Consider the following 9,817-nt stretch of genomic DNA (forward strand, 5'->3'; position numbering starts at 1 on the left):
CTGCACAGAACAGTTGGTGCTTTGGAATGGGAGTTTAAAAAAAAAACCAGAATGCAAGCCCTATCGTATGCCTTTAGGCTTGGAAGCAAATCCCTACTATGTTAAATCATGAACAGAAGATCTCATCTCTAGTCATGATATGATACTACACTTTGGAAGCAAGCACCTGTACTTGTCCCATGGCATTCAGTCAGTTTTACCTTTCAAGAAATTCTGGGTAACAACTAGAGTAAATTCAGATTCACTCACTATTTTTTGATTGAGCCCAGTTTGCTCTTTAACTCAGTCCACTACGGAAATGCCCTTGCTGTTTACTCACTGGTGTAAACAGTGAGAATCTTTACAAAAGACATGAATAAAACACCTGGAAATTGCTATCAAAAGTTTATCCATAGCAAAGGGTGCCAAGGCAGCACTAAATAAAAGTGAGAGTTTGAAAGATCTGGCTTTTTATTTGGAATGTACGATATGCATTTTTCTATTGACTGCTTACTGAAGGTTGGAGTTTCAGAAAAATAGAAACTGAGTTAAACTAAAGGAAACTTGAAAGGTGATGATTCTGAGTATTTCTTTGATCTTAGCATTTTTTTTCTTATACAAAGAAATCCAAGTACTGACAGACTCACAAACATTTAGGCAAGTTTTTAATTTAATTCTAAATAAAAGAGATAAGAAATAATAAATCTTCAATAAAATATATAAAATTGTACAAGGCATCCCTTTCAAAGGGATTTTAATAGGCTGAGGGGAAAAGGGTGGATCTGAGCTAATGGGCAGAACTCACAATACAGCCTGTAGCAGGGAAAAAAGGGGGGAAATCTTGTGGTTTCTTTCCTTTATAACATCCTGGAAAAGTCCATTCTACAGCAATCTGCATCCTCCATAGACTCTTTACCACTAAGTTTAGCCATAACAATAATACAAAATTAGAATAACAAAATGGAACCCTCCCTACCCAAAGTGAAAAGAAAGGGAAGAGTATGGGAGGCATCATCTTGTTCCCATAAGTTTTGCTGGTATGGGAGGCATCATCTTGTTCCCATAAGTTTGTTTGGTCTGCTGGTCTTTCAAGAAATGTTCAAGCACAATTGATTTTTGTAAGCTAATAATGGTTAATGCACATACGATGTCAATAAAACAAAATGGTACTGCAACATGGTTTTGATAGTCACACTGCACATGCATACACACTTCTGAAAAGCCACACCTGTCTTCATACTTCTGTCCTATTTTTGCCTGGCATCAAATAGCCAAGTATGAATTGTCTTAACTTTAAGTGGCAATGATTAACCAAACAAGGGAGAATGGGGTCAAGGCACACAGGTTATGACCCGCCCTCTTCTTTGGCTGCTGCATACAGCATACTCATCTTCACATGTCATTCCAGAAACAAAGAATAAATTGTGAAGGAAAGACCAGCAACATAATTATTCGCCTCTCTCCTTTTTCATGGTATCCTTTCCCCACTGAATCAGTCCTCTTTATTTCTGCTCTATGGCAAATTTTATGGAATTGCATTTTGGAGGTCATTAACTCATAGAGTCACCATCATTCAGAAGTGACTTGAAAGCACATAACTGGCACACATTCTACAAGGTAAGCATTGTTTTACCAATGCTCCTCCAGTTCAGTATTTTTCATTTCAAATATTCCGGCTGCTTAAGTTTTAATTGAGGGAACACAGCAGAGGGGAAGGCCCATGAGGAAACATAGGCAGCAACTCAGTTCGCCCTTTCATATGTTTGTTTTCTTTTAACATTGCTTGTTTGCTTCTGAAGTTGGTATTATAAACAGAGCTCCTTTACCAGTAAATCTTAAAGCTTCCCCTACCCAGTTGCAACAAACTGAAGCCTGCATTCCGACACACCCATACGTTTCAGACTTAAATGGGAGTAAGTGCCATTGAATACAGTGGGACTTACTTCTGAGAAAATGTACATAGGATTGGGCTAAAAATGTCTCACTGTAAAGGAGGATGCTCTCCTACTTTGAAAAGCCCCATATCTCAGTATTCCACTGGAAAAGCCATAAGGAAAAAAATATGCCTTGCAAACGCATGATTTAAGATTGATTGCCCCCTCCCCCCCACAGTATATAAACAAACTATATTAGTTTAAGCATTCAGAAAAAAAACACCTTTCTTTCAGGATCAGTTTTTTGAGAGTCGAGATCACACCTGGCTGTTTACCCAACCTGCAGAATACAGGCTCTGTTTAACTTTCAAGCTCCTAGATACTTGATAAGGCACATACAAGCATGCAGGAAAATGACCAGTACTTTTTTTTTTGTACTGCACTCTTGGATTGGGCAAGATCCACCAGGAAGTCTATAGCATTGCTGTTACACTTTCCAATCTTCTTACGATAAGTGGTACATGCTATATCCAACAGGAGTAGCATAGAGTCCTACAGGTGGGATGGGAAGCACAGGTCTATGAAAGGGATACGATGTTCCATAGAGTGAGGCGGCCTGGATGGGGGAGTTGATGGGGAAAGGGAGGCTAAAGCCAGAAGGCAACATTGGCTTGGCTGCCATTTTTAACTTCTCCAGCTCAGCTTCTTGCAGTCTCTTCGCCTTGGCCCGTCGGTTTTGGAACCAGATTTTGACTTGGGTCTCTGTGAGGTTAAGAGAACTGGAGAACTCAGCTCTTTCAGCAATTGAGAGGTACTGCTTCTGACGGAATTTGCGTTCCAAAGCCAACAGCTGAGAGGTGGTAAAAGGTGTCCGGGGCTTCCGATTTGTCTTATGTTTTCTCAGTGTACAGGCTGTGGGACTCAGGTGCCCTGAAAACAAAAACAAAGATCAGTTACCCTACAATTAAAAAAAAGAATAATGCTTGTCAAATGTTAGACAACCATCACATTGCAGAAAACCTTATTTACACGGGGTAATGCTGATGGCAGGGTATGGGGACAAAAGCATTTAACAAATTCAGACTGCAGGTATTTTTGTTTAAAAATGGAGAATGCAATTAATATATTGTACTATGTGGCTGCATCTGTGGCTGGCATCTTCAGAGGCATGTAATGGTGAGATGCGATTCTCTCTGTAGCAAAATGTGGAGTGCCACAGAGATAAACACATCTTACCATGACATGCCTCTGAATACGCTAGCCACAAAAGCAGGGGAAACATTAGGAGTTAAAACCACCAGAGCACAGCCACCCAGTCCAGAAAACCCACAACAGCCAGTTGATTCCAGCTGTAAAAGCCTTTCACAATACATATTATACTATGGTTTATAATATTAGCAGTTCATAATGCAGACATCATAGGGGTAGTTTTAGCAAATTCTAGGAAAATATCATACTAGCTCACTTAAAGGGTTTAGCCACAGATATATTTTTCAATATTATTGATCCTTTTAATTGGAATATTCTACTAGTGTCACTATGTTTTCATCTGTATTGGCGTTTTTTTCAAGACCATAGCAAATTCAATGAGGACAGTCATTCAAATGTTGCTTCCCCTCTGATAGTGTGGTTAAGAACTAGTCCAGTAAACTAGCTGTTTCACACATTAACATGGTAGCAAAGCTGATTTTGCTGTTCTGTACACACTTGCCAGGGAGCAGCAATTAATCCTGACCCCAAGTTGGAGACTATGGTAGGATTCATGTGTTTGTCATTGTCATATCAACACCATAAAGCACAAACAAACATGTAAAGCAACTACAAAACATTCCTGGTCCATTTAAAATTGGTTCAACTGTAAAGCGTATAAGTGTACTGAGGGGCACTATTTCTTTTGCTAAGGTACATGCTTCCAATTGATGGGATTTCGGTGAACACTTCAAATAGTATTCTGAATAGTGTTATACCCTATTTTTTAAGGGGGGTGTGTGGCTATAATTATTATAGTAAATATGCGCCAGAATAAAACTACTATAAACATAATCACTGGAGTGACATTGGCCACAATGTTGCTGAGACAGCGTTGTAACTTCCAGTTGTATCTCTGTTTCTCCCTGGAATTACTCAAAGCTTTCCAGCACCACACAGGAGGGGACAATCCATCCTGCCTCTCATCCAGATGAATCCTGCAAAGACTCTACCTTGAGGAGATGGATGGGTTGCCAACCACCTGCATTTTCTGCCAACATTTTGAGAGGAACACCTAGAAGACTCTCTTCATAGTATGGCATGTGCCTTGGTGAGACATGAAGAAATAAACAGATCTGCAGATGTAGAATGGGATATTGACGTGGAACAGATTAGTAAAAGAATCTAGAAGACTAGAAGACAGGAATCAGAAGGGATAGAGATAAATACATCCCCAGCCATTACTTGCTAGTTGTAACTTTGCTTGAGGACACTGAAGTAGGTCTGGAAAGGGACTCCCTTTGCTTACTACTAAAACTTTCAATGAAATCTATGATAGATTATGAAAAGTTTTACTTGGAAGATTAAAAAGCATACCAACCCAAGGCAGTTAACATTACTGGCACCATTCAGTATAAATATAGGAGTAATAATAACTATGTTCCCCGCCTTTCCTATTTTCTCTTTTAGTGTCCAAAAATACTTTTGGAAACATAAATATACTATAGCTACAATCCTATGAACTAATGCAAAATAAATCCTTGTTAAGCCAGTGTGGCTTCAAACTAAATATAGGTGCTTAGGGTGTGCAGTCTGTGTGCAGTCTCCCCTCCTGGAATTCCTATATCCCCATCTGGAGACAGCACCAAGGTAAAGGAAGGTTGGCATATTGAGCCAGCATCAAGCCTTTATGACACATGTTAAAACTTTTAAAATATACAGCTACAAAACATCTGTAGCTAATAGCAGGAATTGAATTTGTTTCATATCTTGTTCTATTACAACCCTGTAATTTACATAGTAATAGTCCAGACTTTCCTTAGCACCATCTCAGTGGCAAGACTTCAGTGATCCAACAATACTACAAGGAAAACAAAAAGAAATGTAATGGCTTTCCTCCCAGTATCAAAACCATGAAATACTCAAAAGGCACACTGAATGCATTGCAGCTTAACTGCTAAATGTTTGGGCTGAATATCACACAATGCAACCCTGTAAAGAGTCTAAGTCCATTGCAATCAATAGACTGGAGTAACTCTATTAAGACTGCACTGATAATGTCAAGGAGAAACCCAATTATGAAAAAGTTTTACTTGGAAGATTAAAAAGCATACCAACCCAAGGCAGTTAACATTACTGGCACCATTCAGTATAAATATAGGAGTAATAATGACTATGTTCCCCGCCTTTCCTATTTTCTCTTTTAGTGTCCAAAAATACTTTTGGAAACATAAATATACTATAGCTACAATCCTATGAACTAATGCAAAATAAATCCTTGTTAAGCCAGTGCGGCTTCAAACTAAATATAGGTGCTTAGGGTAAGGTTGTTAGTGAAGCTTTACCTATAAGCTCCAAAGAATTTCAGAGTAAAAATATTTTGAATAGTGCAATGAGAGGGGAGTTATTGGAATATGGTCCATGAAATTTTCAGCCATTTCTCACCCCTCTTCCACTTAAAGCAAAGCATAGGATAGTTTATCAATTACAAGTATGTAATACTGAACAAGATTAGAAACTAGAAAGCTGAGTTCTGTGGTGAAGACTGAAATTTCCTCAAAATATGAAGTACAATCAGCACATGGCAATTGTAAAGATGTTATTTATATTGCAATTTCAGTGGAACACATTTCACACTTTGAAATGCCTAAAAATGTATCTTTATGTCAGCTTTAAAAGAGTGTATAATGCCATGACATCTTCAAATGTGCAATTAAGCAAAAGTGTTTGATTAAGATTTTATGAAGTAAACAATCTATCAACTTGCAAATATGCCTGGATACAGAAATTGCAGTATGCCTCTGATTTTGTAGAGACTTGGGCTCCATTTGCTGCATAGTGGAATTATTGCAAAATTAAATGTGCAATTTAACAACAGATATTAGAATTAGTTTAAACGGATGTATGCATGTACATCTGATATTCTCTGTTAAGATTGTATCCAAATTAGTTTGTGTGACTAAAATGACAATAGAGGAAGCAACCATACAGCAAGATTTGTTTCAGAAATCTCATTTTTGAATTCCATAATCTATGTAATCATCTGTGATGGCATTCTAAGTGAGCCATCTACTGTTCTTTCTACTGTCACTTATTTTTCTTTCAACTTCCTTCAAACAATATCCCTGAATTTCTTCTGTGACATACCATGTTTCTTTTTCCTAAAATGACTGAAAATTCCAATGTTCACTTTATGATATGCAGGCTACAGAATTTTAAAAGTAACTAATTGGGAAGGCATTTCCTATACTTCATTACCACAATTTGTTAGTATTTTTTATTTTGTTTTTGGCAGATAACTTTTACATGAACCAGGGAAGAAGCATTCTCACCAAGGAATCAATATTTACTTATAAGAATTATATGCCCAATAAAGGTTGTTGTTGTTCCTTATAAGAAATGTAATACAACTAAGAGTTGATGAGGCCTAAGGAACCACAGACAGGATTGTAGAAATCTACATAGATTGTATGATATTTGATAAAATAATGTTTACTCTCAAGTTCTACTGAATTCAATGAAACTATTAGTTTAGATTCTTTTTATGGAATCTGTTTAGATGATTTTTAATGGATTTTGTCTTTACTTAAGTCACCTCTGTGTCCCCAAACCCCCTGAGTAACAAGGTATAAATAAGAAATAAATTAGTTGAATTCCAATATAAGGGGGAGGGGGGGAGAGCGCGGATGGACAGCAACAACTTACTCTATTCAGATGTAGAATACCCAGCAGATGTCAGTACATCTTCTCAATTATGCTATTATTCAGATCAAGAATTATTACCAGGTTTTCATGGCTGTGGGAAAATGGTTACAAAGGAGAAATCCTGAACAAGCTTAACTGGGAGAGAGTACTATTGATCTAAAAAGGATATGCATTTGCATGCACATAAGTAGAAGTGGGCCATGGGTTTTTTAAGGCTACAGTCCCCTGAACTCTCCCTTGGGAAGATTCAAATCAGTGAAATATTTCTTCTATAAACACCTCTATGGCTCTGGCATGAGAATAAGAAAATGTAGAGAAGGAAAGAGAAACTGGGTCTTGATTGTCTACACAGAGGCTGTGCGGGAAAAGAAAAACCAGAAATAGAAATATAGACATTAAGATAGCAATACTTTTCTGTGTTTTCCCAACAAAAGTATTTTCTGAGTTTTTGCACATTACAGGACAGCAGTAACATATTCTTTGATCTGAAGAACATGTGGAAGTTTTAATAGGTTTATTTTTTAGTACCCTATCACTCTGACCCTGGGTGCCCTAAGTGTAATTTGAAAGGAATATAGTTAGGTTAACCTTCTTTTCCAATAAAGATATGGATGTGGCAGAAATTGATAAACTTACTGTGAATGGTCATGAGAAGGCACTTATTGTCTCTTTAGCCTAAAACTGAATTTTACTTATTAACTGTTTTCTGGAACTTGATAGAACCGTTTTTCTGATGCACGGTGGAACTGGAATTATTGTCTTCTTTTCGGTGTATTGCTTTACGTTTGGTGTTAATTTAAATGGGGTGTTTCTTTTCCTTATCATTGGATCCTCGCTGGGTGCTAATTAATTACTTGGAAGTGCCATTAAAAGCAAAGAGAGAGGTCACTGGTCATCTTTGATCGTTTGCTTCCCCTATATTTTAAGCAGAAGAGTAAACTGGGGGAAAGGGTCGGTCATTTAATATATATGCATCCTTGTGGGCGCACCAGTATCCAAGGAAAATGGCATCAAAGTTGTGGAGCAAGATGCAGAACGTGAAAGAGAAACTGTATGGGGTAACGAAGCCCTGAACTAAAAGAAGGAAACCATTTCTAAAAAGATGTGAACAGTTAAATTTGCATCAAGTCTGAAAGCGGTCAATCTAGTTTGGTCCAAAAACCCGGCGGAACAAGGTGCGCAACGGGGAGCTGCCGGCGGCTGTCCGACGATTATCGATCAGTCGCTGGCCGGGTCAAGTCAGTTCTAAGGATGAAAAGACCTTTTCAGTTTAACCCTCGGCTGTGTTTGATTTATTCTCATCCTGTGCTGCGCTTGCAGGTCCCAGGGACGGCTGGCGCGCCGCACTTCTGCAGACTCGCAGTAAGAGACGAGCAAGCAAAACGGAGGTGCGCTCCGGCGCCTCCCGGCTGTCTTCTATTAGCAGGTGCACAAGAGGGAGCACCAGAAGGCGATGCGAATCACGCTCCCAGTTGCCGACAGGGCAAAGCCTACAAGTCTGCCTAACCGGCTTCCCAGGCTGAGCACGTCGCGGAATCTGTTCCCCCGGAGCTAGAAAGCCCAAGAGACAGTCCCGTCGGCCCGGGACTCACCAGAGAGGCAACGACACGACTCTATTCTCGAGCTGGACTTGGGAGGTAGTTTAAAGGCGGCGAACGAAACCCTGCATCTCAACTTACTTTCCCAAACGCTTAATACAGTTGGGGCGGGGGGAACACCAAAGGGACTTGGTCCTGGCCGCTCCGGAGCGCGGAAGAAAATGCTCAGCCTAGAGAAGACTGGCCCGCAGTGGGGGGTGGGAGAGTTGAATGTTTCGCTCCAAGTTGCCTAACATTATTCACGGGACGTTGTCATGATGGTCTGGCGTCCCCCTTCCTTTGAAATCCCTCCGCAGCTTCTCGAGATCTGCCTGCCGGGCTCCAAAAGACGCGAGCTCCGACTCCCGATCCCTCCACTGGAGTACGAGCCCTGGCGAGCCGAGGACGAAGGCTTCGCGTTCAGTCCTCCCCGCTCCCTCCCCGCCTTTTGCGGCTCGCCTCTCCCGGTCCTCAGGCCATTTCCCCCGACCCTGCTCTCCCCGGGCCAACACTCACTTGGGGGAGGGGAGTATCTGCCGGCCTCCGGGATCCAGGACGACCCATCCTCGGAATTCTCGGATTTCACCGACGAGGTCTCGAAGGTTTTTGTAAGGCCCCCGGGGCTGGGAGCTTCCCGGGAGCCGTGGCCGGGCAAGAGCAGGGGCCTGGACGTCCCCAAGCCGGCGCCCTCCAGGCCCGCGCTGGCCTCCCGGGTGGGCTTCTTATCAGACATGAGCGCCTCCACGCTGAACGGCAAACTGGAGACCTTGACTTTGCGGTGCTCCTCGGCCCCGGCGGCGGGGGCCTCTTCGTCCGAGGAGAAAACCTCCTTCGCCTTGGCGGGGGAAGACATCGCGGCGCGCCCGCCCAAGGATCCCTGCTGCTGCCCGGAGAGTCGCCGGCCCCGCGTCCCGCCGCCGCCGCCTTCTGCTTCGCACTACTTCAGGCAGCAGCTGCAGCCGCTCGCTCGGGACGCGCCAGCTCCGCTCGCATCCAGCCCAACAGCCCCGCGACTTTTTTTCCTCCCCTTTTTTGGGAGACTTCTGGCTGTTTCCTCCTTTGGGAAGTTGAGTAAGCGCGGCCGGGCCAATGAGCGAGGCGTTGGGCGGTGACGTCAGGCGATGACTCATGCCATTGGCTCCGGACGGCCAGGAGCTTAGATTGGTTTCTCTCTCTCTCCCCCCACCCCTCCTTTTAAATAAATTAGAAGTTAACGACATGGGCAGCGAACGGGGCCGTGTTATTAGGGAGTCTTCCAGCGCGGCGGCTCTGCCAAAACAGGAAAGTCACCGGAGTAATTAGGGCTGATGAGACGAGGAGGAAACTCTGAGAGCGCAGCAGCAGCAGCAGCAGCAGCAGCAGCAGCAGCAGCCCTCCCTCCCCTCCCCTCCCCAAGCCCAGCGCAAAGAAAGATCTGCCAGGAAGCCCCTTGACTAAAGGCAGGGGAGGGAGGGGGGCTCTCGAAGCTGATGTCATCAGTCTGGGATCAAAGCC

The 9,817-nt window shown here is 42.3% G+C and overlaps 1 protein-coding gene across 1 annotated transcript; it reads right to left on the minus strand.

Annotated features, from left to right (window-relative positions):
- Positions 1-631: 631 nt before the first annotated feature.
- MSX2 (msh homeobox 2) lies at positions 632-9,380 on the minus strand. The gene is made up of 2 exons (XM_048491697.1): positions 8,840-9,380; positions 632-2,783 (listed from the first exon to the last, which is right to left on the minus strand). The coding sequence occupies exons 1-2, from the start codon at positions 9,174-9,176 to the stop codon at positions 2,359-2,361; spliced, it is 762 nt and encodes a 253-aa protein (XP_048347654.1). The 5' UTR covers positions 9,177-9,380; the 3' UTR covers positions 632-2,358.
- Positions 9,381-9,817: the final 437 nt, after the last annotated feature.

Source organism: Sphaerodactylus townsendi, linkage group LG03 (genome assembly GCF_021028975.2).
Source record: "Sphaerodactylus townsendi isolate TG3544 linkage group LG03, MPM_Stown_v2.3, whole genome shotgun sequence".
Classification (NCBI taxonomy): domain Eukaryota; kingdom Metazoa; phylum Chordata; class Lepidosauria; order Squamata; family Sphaerodactylidae; genus Sphaerodactylus; species Sphaerodactylus townsendi.

Excerpts from the sequence above, each read along its gene's own strand:
- MSX2 (XM_048491697.1), bottom strand. The coding sequence starts at position 9,176 with ATGTCTTCCCCCGCCAAGGCGAAGGAGGTTTTCTCCTCGGACGAAGAG. Across the intron at positions 2,784-8,839 it reads CAGATACTCCCCTCCCCCAA|GGCACCTGAGTCCCACAGCC; the intron begins GTGAGTGTTGGC and ends TTTTGTTTTCAG.